This window comes from Mustelus asterias, chromosome 26, assembly GCF_964213995.1.
Source record: "Mustelus asterias chromosome 26, sMusAst1.hap1.1, whole genome shotgun sequence".
Lineage (NCBI taxonomy): Eukaryota > Metazoa > Chordata > Chondrichthyes > Carcharhiniformes > Triakidae > Mustelus > Mustelus asterias.
The window spans coordinates 8,602,807-8,622,730 of record NC_135826.1 but is presented as its reverse complement, the minus strand read 5'-3'; the positions used below and the strand labels follow the sequence as shown (position 1 = coordinate 8,622,730).

The 19,924-nt window shown below is 47.5% G+C and overlaps 1 protein-coding gene across 1 annotated transcript in view; it reads right to left on the bottom strand.

Annotated features, from left to right (window-relative positions):
* sema6bb (sema domain, transmembrane domain (TM), and cytoplasmic domain, (semaphorin) 6Bb) overlaps positions 1-19,924 on the bottom strand; it is a 325,575-nt gene that overhangs the window by 304,734 nt on the left and 917 nt on the right. The window contains exon 2 of the mRNA XM_078198149.1: positions 5,214-5,331. Coding sequence (XP_078054275.1) covers positions 5,214-5,331 — 118 coding nt within the window. The remainder of the gene's footprint in view (positions 1-5,213; positions 5,332-19,924) is intronic.

The following is a 19,924-nucleotide window of genomic DNA, read 5'->3' as shown; positions in this document are numbered from 1 at the left end:
CACCCACACACAGAGACACACGCACCTACACCCACAGAGACACACGCACCCACACACACAGAAACACACGCACCCACACACACAGGGACACACGCACCCACACCCACTGGGACACACGCACCTACAACCACAGAGACACACGCACCCACACACACAGGGACACACGCACCCACACACACAGGGACACACGCACCCACACCCACAGAGACACACGCACCCACACACAGAGACACGCACACCCACACCCACAGAGACACATGCACCCACGCCAACAGAGACATACGCACCCACACCCACAGGGACACACGCACCCACACCCACAGAGACACACGCACCCACACACACAGAGACACACGCACCCACACACACAGTGACACACGCACCCACACACAGAGACACCCACACCCACAGAGACACACGCACCCACACACAGAGACACGCACACCCACACCCACAGAGACACACGCACCCACACTCACAGGGACACACGCACCTACACCCACAGAGACACACGCACCCACACCCACAGGGACACACGCACCCACACCCACAGAGACACACGCACCCACACACACAGGGACACACGCACCCACACCCACAGGGATACACGCACCCACACCCACAGAGACACACGCACCCACACACACACAGAGACACACGCACCCACACACACAGGGACACACGCACCCACACACAGAGACACGCACACCCACACCCACAGAGACACACGCACCCTCACCCACAGAGACACACGCACCTACACCCACAGAGACTCACGCACCCACTAACACAGAGACACACGCACCCTCACACACAGGGACACACGCACCCACACCCACAGAGACACACGCACCCACACACACAGGGACACACGCACCCACACCTACAGGGACACACGCACCCACACCCACAGAGACACCCACACCCACAGAGACAAACGCACCCACACACAGAGACACGCACACCCACACCCACAGAGACACACGCACCCACACCCACAGGGACACACGCACCTACACCCACAGAGACACACGCACCCACACCCACAGGGACACACGCACCCACACCCACAGAGACACGCACACCCACACCCACAGAGACACGCACACCCACACCCACAGAGACACAAGCACCCACACCCACAGAGACACACGCACCCACACCCACAGAGACACACGCAACCACAGAGTCAAGCACACCCACACCCACAGAGACACATGCACCCTGACCCACAGAGACACATGCACCCTGACCCACAGAGACACACGCATCCACACCCACTGAGACACGTGCACACACACCCACAGAGACACGCACACCCACATCCACAGAGACACACACATCCACACCCACAGAGACACACGCACCCACACCCACAGAGACACGCGCACCCACACCCACAGAGACACACGCATCCACACCCACAGAGACACACGCACCCACACCCACAGAGACACGCGCACATACACCTACAGAGACACGCGCACACACACCCACAGAGACACGCGCACACACACCCACAGAGACACGCGCACACACACCCTCAGAGACGCGTGCACCCACACCCACATATTGACGCGCACCCACAGAGACATGCACATCCACAGAGACACGCACACCCACACCGACATGCACACCCACACAGACACGCACACCCACACAGACACGCACACCCACACCGACATGCACACCCACACCGACACGCACACCCACACCGACACGCACACCCACACAGACACGCACACCCACACAGACACGCACACCCACACAGACACCCACACCCCCATGGACACACGCACCCAAAGAGACACGCACACCCACAGAGACACACGCACCCACACCCACAGAGACACGTGCACACACACCCACAGAGACACACGCACCCACAGAGACACGCACACCCACACCCACAGAGACACACACACCCACACCCAGAGACGCGCACACCCACACCCACAGAGACACACACACCCACAGAGACACGCGCACCCACACCCACAGAGACACACACACGCACACCCACAGAGACTCGCGCACCCACACCCACAGAGACACACCCACCCACACCCACAGAGACACACACACGCACACCCACAGAGACACGCACACACACACCTACAGAGACACGTGCACAACACCCACAGAGACACGCGCACACACACCCACAGAGACACGTGCACACACACCCACAGAGATACGCGCACACACACCCACAGTGATACGCGCACACACACCCACAGAGACGCGCGCACACGCACCCACAGAGCCACGCGCGCACACGCCCACAGAGACACGTGCACACACACCCACAGAGACACGCGCACACACACCCACAGAGACACGCGCGTGCACACACCCACAGAGACACGCGCACACACACCCACAGAGACACGCGCACGCACACCCACAGAGACACGCGCACGCACACCCACAGAGTCACGCGCGCACACGCCCACAGAGACACGCGCACACACACCCACAGAGACACGCGCACACACACCCACAGAGACACGCGCACGCACACCCACAGAGACACGCGCGCACACGCCCACAGAGACACGCGCACGCACACCCACAGAGACACGCGCATGCACACCCACAGCGACACGCGCACCCACACCCACAGAGACATGCGCACCCACAGACACAGAGACATGCGCTCCCACACCCACAGAGACACACCCACCCACAGAAACACACACACACCCACAGAGACACGCACACCCACACACGCACCCACACCCACAGAGACACGCACACCCACACCCACAGACACACACACCCACACCCACAGTCATGCACACCCACAGAGCCACACACTCCCACAACATGTCATCGATGAAGACGAACATCTCGCCAGGGCCATCCCCACACCCCCACCTCTTGCCTTCAAACAGCCGCACAACCTCAAACAGACCATTGTCCGCAGCAAACTACCCAGTCTTCAGGAGAACAGTGACCACGACACCACACAACCCTGCCACAGCAACCTCTGCAAGACGCGCCGGATCATCGACACGGATGCCATCATCACACGTGAGAACACCATCCACCAGGTACACGGTACATATACACTTGCAACTCGGCCAACGTTGTTTACCTGATACGCTGCAGGAAAGTTTGTCCCGAGGCATGGCACATTGGGGAAACCATGCAGACGCTGCGACAATGGATGAATGAACACCGCTCGACAATCACCAGGCAAGACTGTTCTCTTCCTGTGGGGGAGCACTTCAGAGTCACGGGCATTCAGCCTCTGATCTTCGGGTAAGCGTTTTCCAAGGCGGCCTTCACGACACCCAACACCACAGGGTCGCTGAGCAGAAACTGATAGCCAAGTTCCACACACATGAGGACGGCCTCAACCGGGATATTGGGTTCATGTCACACTATCTGTAACCCCCACAACTTGCCTGGACTTGCAAAATCTCACTAGCTGTCCTGTCTGGAGACAATACACATCTCTTTAACCTCTGCTTAATGCTCTCTCCACTCACATTGTCTGTACCTTTAAGACTTGATTAGTTGTAGCATTGATTTGCATTCCAATCATTATTCTGTAAATTGAGTTTGTGTCTCTGTATGCCCTGTTTGTGAGCACATCTCCCACTCCACCTGACGAAGGAGCAGTGCTCCGAAAGCTAGTGGCATTTGCTACCAAATAAACCTGTTGGACTTTAACCTGGTGTTGTTAGACTTCTTACTGTGTTTACCCCAGTCCAACGCCGGCATCTCCATAATATAACAAGGACACCTATGTCAGACTCCTATTTAATGATTACAGCTCAGCCTTCAACACCATTATTCCGACAAAACCCATCTGCAAACTCCGTGGCCTGGGCCTCGGCTCCTCCCTCTGCGACTGGACCCTGAACTTCCTAACCCACAGAACACAATCAGTAAGGATAGGCAACAACACCTCCTCCACGATCATCCTCAACACCGGTGCCCCACAAGGCTGTGTTCTCAGCCCCCTACTATACTCCTTATACACCTATGACTGTGCGGCCAAATTCCCCTCCAATTCAATTTTCAAGTTTGCTGATGACACCACCGTAGTGGGTCGGATCCCAAACAATGACGAGACAGAGAACAGGAATGAGATAGAGAATCTGGTGAACTAGTGCGGCAACAATAATCTCTCCCTCAATGTCAATGAAACGAAGGAGATTGTCATCGACTTCAGGAAGCGTAAAGGAGAACATGCCCCTGTCTACATCAATGGGGACAAAGTAGGAAGGGTCGAGAGCTTCAAGTTTTTAGGTGTCCAGATCGCCAACAACCTGTCCTGATTCCCCCCATGCTGACACTATAGTTAAGAAAGCCCACCAACACCTCTACTTTCTCAGAAGACTAAGGAAATTTGGCATGTCAGCTATGACTCTCGCCAACTTTTACAGATGCACCATAGAAAGCATTCTTTCTGGTTGTATCACAGCTTGGTATGGCTCCTGCTCTGCCCAAGACTGCAAGAAACTACAAAAGGTCTTGAATGCAGTCCAGTCCATCACACAAACCAGCCTCCCATCCATTGACTCTGTCTACACTTCCCACTGCCTCGGCAAAGCAGCCAGCATAATTAAGGACCCCACGCACCCCAAACATTCTCTCTTTCACCTTCTTCCTTTGGGAAAAAGATACAAAAGTCTGAGGTCACGTACCAATCAACCCAAGAACAGCTTCTTCCCTGCTGCTGTCAGACTTTTGAATGGACCTACCTTGCATTAAGTTGATCTTTCTCTACACCCTAGCTATAACTGTAATACTACATTCTGCACTCTCTCCTTTCCTTCGCTATAAAGGGTATGCTTTGTCTGTATAGCGCGCAGGAAACAATACTTTTCACCGTATACTAATCCATGTGACAATAATAAATCAAATCAAATCAAAGACAGACTGGAGTATCGAAATTTGGACCTTCCTGAACTACATGCCAATGCACTGACTTGCCAAATTATTGAGGTAGTTTAAAAACGGTAAACTTTTCATCAGGAAACACGCTGCCAATGCTAATTGAGACCAAAACTCTTTGAAACGTTATGTCAATGCATTAACATTTCAACTGATAAACAAAAATACTCCAGAGAGACCGCTGAACATGACAGCCTCATTAACGAAGCAAACTGAGAATTATTGAAAAGAATATCAGAACAGATAACCATATGATAACGCTGACAAGAGCCTGAATGACAGTTACTTTGCAGTGTATTTACCTGCCACCGATGAAGAGGGTCCTGTTCACCTTCAGTATCCGCTGAATATCTAACCTCTCTGCGAGACCAGGGTTTCCTCCTGTGCCGCTTCCTACGAAGGCGACACTCTGCCTCACATCTGTGGAGAAAGAAGAGGCATGTTGATTCTAATTTTACTCTTGCCTTCTGACTTGTGGTGGGGTGAGATTTCGGGCCTAGTAGCCCACCATCGCTACCCTTACCCAATTCACCGGTCCTGCTTTGGGAGCCGACAGGCTTATTGGTCGCAAATTGGAATCTGAGCTCAGCTCAATTGTGTCCTCACCTGACACAGTCTCTCTCTCTCTCGAGCAAAGGCCGGTGATATGGAGCCCAGTGGTGCTTAGTTCGAGGAACTGACAAAGATGATTGGTGAGGGTAGGGCAGTGGATGTTGTCTTCATGGACTTCAGTACGGCCTTTGACAAGGTCCCTCATGGCAGACTGGTGCAGAAGGTGAAGTCGCATGGGATCAGAGATGAGCTGGCAAGGTGAATACAGAACTGGCTCGGTCATAGAAGACAGAGGGTAGCAGTGGAAGGGTGTGTTTCTGAATGGAGGGCTGTGACAAGTGGCATTCCTCAGGGATCAGCGCTGGGACCTTTGCTGTTCATAATATATATATAAATGATTTGGAGGAAAATGTAACTGGTTGGATTAGTAAGTTTGCGGATGACACAAAGATTGGTTGATTTGCAGATAGCGATGAGGACCATCAGAGGATAAAGCAGGATACAGATCGATTGGAGGCTTGGGCGGAGAGATGGCAGATGGAGTTTAATCTGGACAAATGTGAGGTAATGCATTTTGGAAGGTCCAGTACAGATAGGAAATATACAGTAAATGGCAGAACCCTTAAGAGTATTGATAGACAGAGGGATCTGGGTGTACAGGTACACAGGTCACTGAAAGTAGCAACGCAGGTGGAGAAGGTAGTCAAGAAAGCATATGGCATGCTTGCCTTCATCGGCCGGGGCATTGAGTTTAAAAATTGTCAAGTCATGTTGCAGCTTTATAGAACCTTAGTTAGACTGCACTTGGAATATAGTGTTCAATTCTGGTCGCCACACTACCAGAAGGATGTGGAGGCTTTGGAGAGGGTACAGAAAATATTTACAAGGATATTGCCTGGCATGGAGGGCATTAGCTATGAGGAGAGGTTGGAGAAAGTTGGTTTGTTCTCACTGGAACGATGGAGGTTGAGGGACAACCTGATAGAAGTCTACAAGATTATGAGGGGCATGGACAGAGTGGATAGTCAGAAGCTTTTTCCCAGGGTGGAAGAGTCAATTACTAGGGGGCATAGGTTTAAGGTGCGAGGGGCAAGGTTTAAAGGAGATGTACGAGGCAGATTTTTTACACAGAGGGTGGTGGGTGCCTGGAACTCGTTGTCGGGGGAGGTAGTGGAAGCGGATACGGTAGCGACTTTTAAGGGGCATCTTGACAAATACATGAATAGGATGGGAATAGAGGGATATGGTTCCCGGAAGGGTAGGGGGTTTTAGTTCAGTCGGGCAGCATGGTCGGTGCAGGCTTGGAGGGCCAAAGGGCCTGTTCCTATGCTGTAATTTTCCTTGTTCTTTGTTCTCTCCTTTGGCAGATCTCAGCTGAATTAGCACAGACCAAAACTTAACAAAGACTTTCTGCTCAGTCTAGTGAGGTATGTGTTGAAGGGACTCGGAAAAGCAGGAATTAGAAATGTCAGATGAAAGCAGAAAGGATTCTTTCAAGATTTGCACCATTAAACTTTTTCAGGATAGACTGGGAGGGTACGGTGGAGTGGGACAAGATGGAAAGAGGGAGAGAGCTTTATTTGGGTTGAAAACTTTGTGGGCCCTTACTTTAACAATTTTTAAAAATGTATTAATTTTACGGGGTGTGGGTGTCGCTGGCTGGGCCAGCATTTATAGCCCATCCCTAACTGCCTTCCATTTCAGAGGGCATTTGAGAGTCAACCATTCCAGATCTGGAGTGTGATGTTAGTATACCTTTGAGAGATTTTTCAAAATTCATGCTCACAGCCTGAGGTGATGTCATTGTTGGGTGGACAGGGATTTCAGTTTCAGTTCAGAGCTGCAAGTTTGAGTTTTTAGTTGTTAGAAGGGACAGTAAGCTAAAAAGTGTTTCCCTCTCTCCCTGTTGTTTTGAAAATTCTGTTGGTTAGCTGAGAACAAGATCTTGTTTTCCTGAAGGGTGAAAATCTGCTGTTGTTCGGGGCTGGGCCGGAGTATCCCTGGTGTTTTGGGAAGTTGCATTGTTTTCAAACTGTTCAGAGTCTCAAGAGCATTTGACTGCAGAATTCAATTAATGGCCTCGATCCCAGTGTCACGTGAGCATTAGTCTGTGCTGTGTTAAACCTGTGAAAAGGGTCTCCTACCAATGGGAGGTTTTGGTTTTGATTGGGACAGCTTATATATATTCATGACTGTTTGTTTGTTTCTTGTTTGCAACTGATAAAAGCTCTTGCTAATTTTCTTACTATACATGTTAACTATATTCTTAACTAAACCTTGATAAAAACTCCCCGGTGGGTCACTTGAATCATACCTGAAGTGAAACGTCTCATGCTTATCCTGGCCATAATCAAGATGCAAAACTTATGATTCAGGCGGGCTTCATAAAACACTTGGGAGTTTCTGACCTGAACCATAACAGGAGTCACATGTAGATCAGAACAGATAAGGATGGCAGATTTCCTTCCCTAAAGGACATTAGTGAACGAGATGAGTTTTTACAACAATTGGCAATGGTTTCATGGTCACCGTTAGACTTTTAATTCCAATACATTCACACTGGATCATTGCTCATCTATAACCTTTACCATTGACCCATCTAGAACGATACATATAAAAATTATATTCCTTGTTGTAGAATCATAGAAACCCTACAGTACAGAAAGAGGCCATTCGGCCCATCGAGTCTGCACTGACCACAATCCCACCCAGGCCCTACCCCCATATCCCTACATATTTTACCCGCTAATCCCTCTAATCTACGCATCCCAGGACACTAAGGGGCAATTTTAGCATGGCCAATCAACCTTACCTGCACATCTTTGGACTGTGGGAGGAAACCGGAGCACCCGGAGGAAACCCACGCAGACACGAGGAGAATGTGCAAACTCCACACAGACAGTGACCCAAGCCGGGAATCGAACCCAGGTCCCTGGAGCTGTGAAGCAGCAGTGCTAACCACTGTGCTACCGTGCCGCCCGTTCTTTTAAAAAAAGTACTATTTTTATGATGGTGACTTCTCATTTCTACTGTTTGCGTTTATGATTAGAGTATGATTTTCTTCCCAGAAAAATAGCCAAAAATCAGAGAGGGGGGGTGGTGGAATTGTTACTTCATTTAAATACAGGTGGTGGGTAGCCGAGACACTGTGACTGGCTGCCCCAGGATGTCACACAATGTGGCTGGGAGGTCAAGTACAGAATGGGTGACGTACAGAACAGAGCTCCAGTTTGCAAAGATCCATCAATCCCGCCAAGGACAGGCAGGTCACAATGGCAAGACTGCTTACTCCATCCTGAATGAATTCCTGCTGTAACGCTGGAGAGACTAAAGAGGAAAAGCCAATGTATAGAACAGGAACACAGCCTGCACTGGTAGTTATTTTTTAAAGGAGCACACCTCAACCGAACAAGTTACTAAGCCAGATGTTGAAGTTACAGCTTCAAGTTAGATTCAAAACTGCCTGTTTTTATTATTTTATTCATTGATCGAATGTGGGTGGCGCTGGATAGCCTGCACTTTTTGCCTATCCCTGAGGGCAGTTGGGAGTCAACCACATTGGCACAGTGGTTAGCACTGCTGCCTCACAGCCCCAGGAACCCAGGTTCGATTCCCAGCTTGGGTCACTGTCTGTGTGGAGTTGGCACATTCTCCCCGTGTCTGCATGGGTTTCCTCCGGGTGCTCTGGTTTCCTCCCACAGTCCAAAGATGTGCGGGTTAGGTGAATTGGTCATGATAAATTCTCCTTCAGTGTACCCGAACAGGTGCTGGAGCGTGGCGACTAGGGGATTTTCACAGTAACTTAATTGCAGTGTGAATATAAGCCTACTTGTGACTAATAAATAAACTTTTTAACTTAACTTTTGACATTGCTCTGGGTCTGGAATCACATGTAGGCCAGACTGGGTAAGAGTGGCAGATTTCCTTCCCTGAAGGACATTAGTGAACCAGATGGGTTTCATGGCAATGGTTTCATGGTCATCAGCAGACTTTTAATTCCAGACTTTTATTGAATTCAAATTTCACCATTTGCTGTGGTGGGTTTCGAACCCGGGTCCCTAGAACATCACCCTGGATCACTGGATTACTAATCCAGTGACAATGTCACTATGCTCACCAGATTTCAGGGTCATCTGACCAGATAAGAATTGATAAATCAAGGGTAGGTGAGAGACTCGCTATTTAATCAAGATTTTTAAGCATAAGTACGCATACATAACTTTTATTTCAAAAATTGCTTGCATTCTACATTTTGAGCTCTAACCTGATGCTGAATTAATGGAGCTTGTTAATGATCACAGTCTGCCTAGTAAAAAAAGGCATTAAAACACAATGTAAAAAGGGATTCGGCCATAAGTCTCCAATTACAAATGTAAGCAATTAAACATGTTACAGTTATTTCAATTCATTTTGAACCTAAAGTATAATCGACAGACTTTGACTATCTTGCAGCCTTTTCTGAAGGCTCGTGCTGGATTCCAGTTCCATGGAAGTCCACCCCTCAATTACCTTTGACCAAAGTTTTTTTTATTCATTCATGGGATGTGGGCGTCACTGACTGCGCCAGCATTTATTGCCCATCCCTCATTGTCCTTGAACTGAGTGGCGCGTGAGGCAATTTCAGTGGGCATTTTAAGAGTAAACCACATTACCTTGCTGAGGATTGGGAGTCATGTGTAGACCAGATGGAAGATTTCCTTCCCTAAAGGGCATTAATGAACCAGATGGGTTTTTAATCATAGAAATCATAGAATTTACAGTGCAGAAGGAGGCCATTTGGCCCATTGAGCCTGCACTGACAACTATCCCATCCAGGGCTATCCCCTCAACCCCAAATATCCACCCTCCTACTCCCCCTGACACTAAGGGCAATTTAGCATGGCCAATCAACCCAATCCGCACATCTTTGGACTGTGGGAGGAAACCGGAGCACCCGGAGGAATCACAGGCAGACACAGGGAGAACATGCAGACTCCACACAGTGACCTGAGGCCTGAATCGAATCCGGGTCCATGATGCTGTGAGGCAGCAGTGCTAACCACTGCTGCACCATACCATCCTTTTACAACAATCGATATTGGTGTCATGGTCATCACGAGACTTTTAATTCCAGATTTTTATTGAATTCAAATTTCACCATCTGCTCTAGTAGGATTCGAACACGGGTCCCCAAAACATTACCCAGGGTCATTATTAGTCCAGTGACAATATCACTATGCCACCACCTCCCCCAGTGTAGGCCAGGCAAACATTAACTGGGGCTTCTGCTCCTAATCACAATCTATTTGACTGGAAAACCACACATACTTGGGACATCACGTATGAAGATTGGTGACTTGGATGAGGTACCAGAAGGGCAGCTTAAATGCTATTCGAGCAAGAATCTGTTTAGAGGGAGCGTTAGCACATATCTAACCAGTGATGTGTCTGGCCTGTGAATGTTCTTGTTGGCCATACAAAACAGGGAGTTTTGAAACTAGTATCAAAATTGGATGAGCGGGAGCCAGAATGTCAGTGGAAACTGGATGGGTGGATTACAGATAGAGGATTTCTCAGTTAATAACTGCAGGTCATAGGATTGATTCATGTATTCTGGGGAATTGGAGCAATGTGTCAATGGCCATTCACAGGGTAAGGTCAATGGGTGAGACTAGAATGGGAAAACATTACAATGTGTTGGCGGGGGGAGGGGGGGGGCAGGGCAGGTGAAATGTTTTAACCTTAATAATAATGGTGACACATATGGTAAAAATGAATAAGAAACAACCTTTCTTAATGGAAATTATTAAACCAATGATGGGTAATCCTAAAATAACACTGACTTTTTCACCACACATGCAGTTATGATACAATTGCTATTATGCATTACCCATTGTCAGGCTCTTACACACAAGATCCTCTCAGTGTTAAATCTCATCTTTTAAGGCTCTCAAGTATGAGAGGGAGGGGGCACCTAATCAGAGCTTGATCCTGTTCTCATCGAATATAATAGATGCATATACAGCAACAGGAGCAATTGAACACTGTCAAGCAGCATAATCAAGAACACACATTATATAGTTGGCAGTTAAAACTTTAAGGCTCTCCTTTGCAAAACTATGGGGAAAATTTCCTCTGTGTGGCAATGAATTCGTTATCTGGGTTATAAAGAATGAGAACATACCTACCACCCCCCAACGTGGGCTGCAGCAGTTAAGGAAGGCAGCTCACCACCACCTTCTCAAAGTGATGGGCAATAAATGCTGGCCGAGCCAGCCATGCTCACTCAACGAATAACAAGTTAAAATGTTGTCGGGCATCGTGCACGGAGGACCTCTTCCGCAACACACCTCCCCAACCCACCCCCACCACCCCGCCCAAGATGTCAGTTCCTTAACCCCACATTGTTAGACTGTCAGTTTTAACATCTTTTGTAAAAATGTAAGTATCTGAGGCCGCCAATTCACCCGTTTTTTTGCATTAACCCTATCTTTCTACTTTCTCACCATATCCCTTGATATCCCCTCCCTCTTAAATTCACTCACATCATCCACCTTCATGGAGCGCTGCCCCTTCATCAGACCCCTCACCTGATGAAGGGGCAGTGCTCCAAAAACTCGTGCTACCAAATAAACCTGTTGGACTTTAACCTGGTGTTGTGAGACTTCTTATTTAAGTTATAAAGAGAGGTTGGATAGGCTTGGGTTATTTTCTCTGGAGCAGAGAAGACTGAGAGGCGACCTGATTGAGGTGTTCAAGATTATGAGGTACATAGATAGGGAGCAGCTGTTCCCCTTAGTTGAAGGGTCAGTTACGAGAGGCGACCTGATTGAGGTGTTCAAGATTATGAGGTACATAGATAGGGAGCAGCTGTTCCCCTTAGTTGAAGGGTCAGTTACGAGGAGACACAAGTTAAAAGTGAGGGGGTGGGAGGTTTAGGGGGGGTTTAAGGAACAACATTTTTACCCAGAGGGTGGTGACAGTCTGGAATGGCCTTCCCCGGTACATCCCACAAGTGTATCTATCCCCTTTAGGTGACAGAGTAATGCCTGACTTCCTTCTTGCTCCCAACTTCATAATTATAACTTGTACTCTTTGGAATTTGAGCCCTTCCATATAATGACCATGGAGTATGATTGATTTGTATTTAAAATACATTAACTTGCCCTGGTCCATAACCTTGAAAACCCTTGCCCAACAAAAGTTTATCAATGTCAGTCTTGAAGGTTTAATTGACATTGGCCTCAGTAACTTCTCTGGGGGTGAGGCGTGATTGGAGTGTGGGAGAGTTGGTGGGGTGATTGGGGGGGGTGGGGGCTGGGGGGTAATTCTGGATATCCACCGCCACTTGTGTGAAGTGAGGAGAAAGTCTTACAGGAAGAGATGGTTGGGAGGGAATGACAAAGTCCCACATGGGAGACTTATTAAGGCGGCAAATGCACATGGGGATACAGGATGATCTGATAAGGTGGATTCATAATTGGGTTAGCGATAGGAGACAGAGGGTGATGATAGACGGCTGCTTTAGTGACTGGAGGCCAGTGACCAATGGCATACCACAGGGATCCGTGCTGGGCCCCCTATTGTTCGTCATTTATATATTGGGGGGGGGGGGGGGGTAGGATCAGTAAGTTTGCCGATGACACGGAATTTGGCCAGGTGGTTAACAGTGAGGTTGAGTATCTTGGGTTACAGGAAGATATAGACGAGATGGTTAAATGGGTGGATAAGTGGCAGATGGAATTTAACCCTGAAAAATGTGAGGTGATACACTTTGGAAGGAATAATTTGACAAGGAGGTATACTATGAAAGGTCTGACACTAGGAAGTTCTGAAGAACACAGGGACCTTGGCGTGTTTATCCATAGATCTCTGAAGGCAGAAAGGCAGGTTAATAGCGTGGTGAAAATGGCATATGGCACACTTGCCTTTATCAGTCGGGGTATAGATTACAAAAGCAGAGAGGCCATGATGGAGTTGTATAGAACTTTGGTGAGGCCACAGCTGGAGTACTGTGTGCAGTTCTAGTTGCCACATTATAGGAAGGACATGAACACACTGGAAGGGGTGCAGAGGAGATTCACCAGAATGTTGCCTGGGATGAAACATTTAAGATATAAAGATGATGTGGAGATGCCGGCGTTGGACTGGGGTAGACACAGTAAGAAGTCTCACAACACCAGGTTAAAGTCCGACAGGTTTATTTAGTCGCACGAGCTTTCGGAGCGCTGCCCCTTCATCAGACCCCTCACCTGATGAAGGGGCAGTGCTCCAAAAACTCGTGCTACCAAATAAACCTGTTGGACTTTAACCTGGTGTTGTGAGACTTCTTATTTAAGTTATAAAGAGAGGTTGGATAAGCTTGGGTTATTTTCTCTGGAGCAGAGAAGACTGAGAGGCGACCTGATTGAGGTGTTCAAGATTATGAGGTACATAGATAGGGAGCAGCTGTTCCCCTTAGTTGAAGGGTCAGTTACGAGGAGACACAAGTTAAAAGTGAGGGGGTGGGAGGTTTAGGGGGGGTTTAAGGAACAACATTTTTACCCAGAGGGTGGTGACAGTCTGGAATGCACTGTCTGGGAAGGTGGTGGAGGCAGGTTGCCTCACATCCTTTAAAAAGTATTTGGATGAGTACTTGGCACGCCATAACATTCAAGGCTATGGGCCAAGTGCTGGCAAGTGGGATTAGGTGGGCAGGTGAGGATCTTTTACGTGTCGGCGCAGACTCGAAGGGCCTCTCCTGCACTGTACTATTCTGTGACTGGATGGGCTTGGAGTGCGATGCACCAATGCCAAATGACTTGGGGTGTTATGCATCATTGCTGAGTTCACTGCTGAATCTCACTTGATGAAGAATGTCCGTTTGGTACTGATAAACTGTTATGGTGAGAAAGGTAGATCACAGTGTGAGTCTGAACATTCAGAGCAGCAAGTGAGAACATTGAAGGGAAAAAGAAATTCCTGTCAACTAATTTATTGACACTAAATTAATTGATTCACAGCTTCATATTAATTGCCTAAGACTGGGCAGGTTTGCACCAGGGGAGGGGTGGTTAGATCAACATTACGCACAGTTTCTCCAGAGTCTGCTCATTAAAATAGCACATCTGTTCACCATGCCAACACAATGCATTGCTGACACACACACCCAGTTCACGGATGGTGCTTAAAAAACCTAATACCTGAAATCAGAATCAGACTCGCCTTTACACGAGCCCCAATTTGACTGGTATTTACCTAATTCAAAAATAAACACACCAAGACAACCAGCAAGAAGGTTGTTAAAAGAGATTTAATTTCGCCCTTGTGTGTTTTATTGGGTGAATTCACAAGGTCACTGCCCAACAATGCTGCTCCGAGTCACTTCCAATAGTCAACAACCCAAAGTGCTATTAGGAATTATAACACGGTTCGCATTCCAATTGGACAATATAGCACTCTATTATAACAAGAGAATTAGTTGATGAGGGTCATTTATATTCATTGCAATATAGTCAAACTTTACTCATGTTTAACAGAATTGGAAGGGCTCTTATGCATGAAATATTATCCTGATTTACTGCCCAAAGGTGTCACAAAGAACAATGGGGAAAATATATTCAAATTACCAGTGTTGACCACAGTAATTAATAAGAAAACATCTGCGTCAACAAATAAATGTTTGACTTAAATCTATTTGAGGATGCATATACCACAGGTGGCATCTTTTTATCTGAATACAACTTTACAACAGCAATTGAGTTTTCCTTCCCTCATAAGTTCATAAGATATAGGAGCAGAATTAGGCCATTCGGCCCATCGAGTCTGCTCCGCCATTTGATCATGACTGATATGCTCCTCATCCCCATTTTCCTGTCTTCTCCCCATAACCCTTCAACCCATTCCCAATTAAAAATCTGTCTAACTCCTCCTTAAATTTACTCACTGTCCCAGCATCCACCGCACTTTGGGGGAGCGAATTCCACAGATTCACAACCCTTTGGGAGAAGTAGTTTCTCCTCAACTCTGTTTTAAATTTGCTACCCCTTATCCTAAGACTATGACCTCTCATCCTAAGATGTCCCACAAGAGGAAGCATCCACTCCACGTTTACTTTACCCATACCTTTCATCATCTTGTATACCTCAATTTGATCTCTCCTCATTCTTCTAAATTCCAGAGAGTATCGGCCTAACCTATTCAATCTCTCTTCATACGACAAACCTGTCATCTCTGGAATCAATCTAGTGAACCTCCTCTGAACTGTCTCCAATGCCACTGCATCTTTCCTCAAATAAGGGGACCAAAACTGTGCAGAATACTCCAGGTGCGGCCTCACCAATGCCTTGTGCACTTGCAACAATACTTCCTTACCTTTATATTCTATTCCTGTAGCTATAAATGCTAACATTCCATTTGCTTTCTTCATTATCTGCTATCATTGGTGATGCTGTCACTCCATATGATACCCATGGTGGCACAGTGGTTAGCACTGCTGCCTCACAGCGCCAAGGACCCGGGTTCAATTCCTGGCTTGGGTGACTGTCTGTGCGGAATCTGCACATTCTCTCCGTGTCTGTGCGGGTTTCATCCAGGTGCTCCGGTTTCCTCCCACAGTCCGAAAGATGTGCTGCTTAGGTGCATTGGCCATGTTAAATTCTCCTTCAGTGTACCCGAACAGGCGCCGGAGTGTGGTGACTAGGGGATCTTCACACAAAGCTTAATTGCAGTGTTAATGTAAGCCTACTTGTGACACTAATAAAAGGAATCTTATGAAGGAAGCGCTGGTGAAAGACTTGGATAACCTTGCTGTTCTCTTTCATGTCTCGCTGGTACAGATTGTGGTTGGGGGCATGTGGAGTCGCAGATTCATGGCCATGCCAGATGCCCATGCCATGCGGAGCTGCTGGATGACCAGCGCTGCTTTGCTGATTGTTCCTGGTAGGAATGGTGCAGGGATCAGAGAATCACCATCACTGTATTGTTGTCCTAACATCAATCCGCACTCCTGATTTTAGTGCAACCCTGCCGGAGGCACAGAATTGGTAAATGTACCTTGTTACACGGTCCTTTCCAGCAGCCACCCACTGGATGGTAACCAGGTATTCTGACCAATTTCAATTCACTTTATCTCACCCAGGGGCACTGTGGTCAGTGGTAACATCACAACCATTACCCGGCTGAGGGTGAAACCTGACACAAGGCAATGCATTTGGCTATTGAGCAGTTGAATATGTGGGAAAATCTCAATGATCTTCTCCGGATAGGATATAAAGTCCGTTATTTTCTCAGCCCGCCGCTCTCTTTAAAGGGTTGAGTTAAATTGGATGGTGTTGAACCATCCAGAGTTGGAAAGCTCCAGATTTCACCCTGGTCTGTGCGAGTAAGCGAACCTCAGCCAGGAACATAAAAAGAAATTGGCCTCAATGATCCTGAGCTTTGGAGGAGGAAAATAAGCTGGGCTTCAGACTATTACAGTAAGAGTTTTAACAACACCAGGTTAAAGTCCAACAGGTTTATTTGGTGGCAAATACCATTAAAACTCTTACTGTGTTCACCCCAGTCCAACGCCAGCATCTCCACTTCAGACTATTACCCAATGTTACATTTGGATATCTGGCAAGGGCTGAGCCCAACGTAATTGGATGTTCTCCAGATGCTCAGGGAAAGGCTGGACGCAGCGGATTTAAATTCTGAAATATGGAAAATCTAACTTGAACGCACTGTGAATGTGCTCAGTTCTGAAGTTGGTTGACTCTCAAGAGTCGGGTCAGTATTCATAATATGTTAATTATAATTACGGTAAGATTTAGGTTATAATTCCATTTGGATTTAATGGTCACAGGTCAGTTTCTCAGGGCACAGAAACAAAGAATCAAACACAGAATCATAGACTCCCTACAGTGCAGAAGGTGGCCCTTCAGCCCATCGAGTCTGCACTGACCACAATCCCACCCAGGCCCTATCCCCGTAACCCCATGCATTTACCTTAGCTAGCCCCCTTGACACTAAGGGTCAATTTAGCATGGTCAATCAACCTAACCCGCACATCTTTGGACTTAGGAGCTATAGGCTGCCAAAAAATAAAAACTGCTGGATCTGAACTCCACTGCAACCTCTTTCTCCATGATCTCTCTCTCTCTCTCCACCCCCCTCTTGCAACCAAACCCCCAGAGCCCTCCTTCCATCTCCTCTAGCCTGTGCTAATTCCATTGCTTACATTTCTGAGCAACCAGCTCTCAATCTGCCTGGCGGTCAGCTGTGAAATAGAGGGTTAAAAAAAAACACATCAAATAAGCTCCTGTTGTTAAATTTGCCAGGAACTTGGCTTTTCCGTATTTCCCTGTCGCAGGAAGTCATTCCCACCTCATAACAAGTACTGGGACCATTACCCTTAAGACTCAACAGTTCTTTAAAGTTGCATTGCACTACAACTTGTGTCAGCACTTTCAGGAGAGAATAGGACAAAGATGATGAATAAGAGTGAGCGCTTTATTATTAGGTGTGTCCCAGCGCTGCTCATTAACCATTGCTTGCGAGACACTTAGGGCTGTACATGCAGATTTCCTCCCCCACTGTTTAGAGAGCACTTAGCACCACTTGGCCTGACCATATAGCAGCAATCAGAAATGCCATTTCTCGGGAATTGTACTAAAATCTGTGCTGTGACAGTCTGTAGCATGTCATCTTGGCACACTGACCTTCTGTGCCACTAGTATTGTCACAAAGATTTCATCACTGGTTTCACCAATGCTGTATTGACATGAGCTGTGAGTAGGACTGAGAAAACTTTCCAGACTGTGTCAAATTAAATAAGGACTTATGGTTAATGGTATATCTGTGATTATGGTAGTAACAGTCGGGACAATTTGAGAGGATACATTATCATATAGTAAGTGTAATATACAGTATTAGACTGGGGCAGCACGGTGGCACAATGGTTAGCACTGCTGCCTCACAGTGCTAGGGACCCAGATTTGATTCCCGGCTTGGGTGACTGTGCGGAGTCTGCACCTTCTCGCCGAGTCTGTGTGGGTTTCCTCCGGGTACTCCGGATTCCTCCCACAGTCCGAAAAACTTGCTGGTAAGGTGCATTAGCCATGCTAAATTCTCCCTCAGTGTACCTGAACAGGCGCCGGAGTGTGGCGAAGGGGATTTTTACAGTAACTTCACTGCAGTGTTAATGTAAGCCTACTTGTGACATTAATAAACATTGTCCCGATACTAATGCACTAAAAAGGTCAGTCTCTACACGGACCACCACGCAGTTGATCTTTCAAGAACCTTTTCAATGTCTGCTCTTTGTAATCCTATTCCATCCCCAGCAGCAGTTCTGTCACAGGTCAACAGAGGACAAGAAGGTCAGGGAAACCACACGGCCTATTGTGGGTTTAAAAATGGTTCCCACCCTTTAAATCTACCCATAACTCAAACACGCATTTCAATAAGTCCTGTATCATTTACACCATGTCCCCATGTCACCATTTATTGCATTCTTGCTGATGTTTGTCATATATTTCCATTAGTTCACTTGAATTCCATCAGACAATTTTCTCAGCCCCCTAATTGAACAGTGATGCATTGCCCAATCCTTTCAATGTAAACAAAGCCTCAATTCACTGTGGAATGTCACTCCCTGGAGGTCAGGACTTGTTGCTGTTGAGTGAGCACCTTCCCACAATGCATAGTGTAAATACAACTTTCAGTGAATGAATGAATGAGAAGCTCGAACTGACAGTGGTGAAAACATTTTGAAGGTATGAATTCAAGGGATCATTTATCTGAAGTCATGACAGGGTGGTCCCTTCTGAGATAGTGAAGGACCACCTTTGACAATGAGGTAAGGTCAAGCACTCTCCCTCACCTCTTCAAAAAATCCTTAAGGATTCAGCCTATGTCCAACCCTGATAAGCTCAAGTGGGATGAAAGGAAGATGCCTGTCTCCTCCCATGTGAGTGATTAACTACCCTTCTCCGGAATTATTTCTGGAGATATCATAGAATCTCTACCGTGCAGAAGGAGGCCATTCGGCCCATCAAGTCTGCACCAATCACAATCCCACACAGGCCCTATTCCCGTAACCCCAAATTTTTACCCTGCTAATCCCCCTGACAATAGTGTCAATTTAGCATGGCTAATCAACCTAATCCGCACAGCTTTAGACTGTGGGAGGAAACCGGAGTACCCGGAGGAAACACATGCAGACACGGGGAGAACATGCAAATTCCAACAGGCAGTGAATTGAACCCAGGTACCTGGCACTGTGAGGCAGCAGTGCTAACCATTGTGCCACCATGCTGCCCAAACTGTGCCACTGTGCTGCCCTGATAGATGGGAAATTTTGTGGGGGGATTTTCCTGCCCTGTTAGAGGGGAACGAGATCAGTGTCAGGAAATCCTGTGGAAGGCCCTAAATGTGTTCAATGCCAGGGGGATTTCCCGTTGCATTGTCCCTGACCCCCTGCCAGGGATGTTCAACATTGGGATCCCCTTTTGAATATATT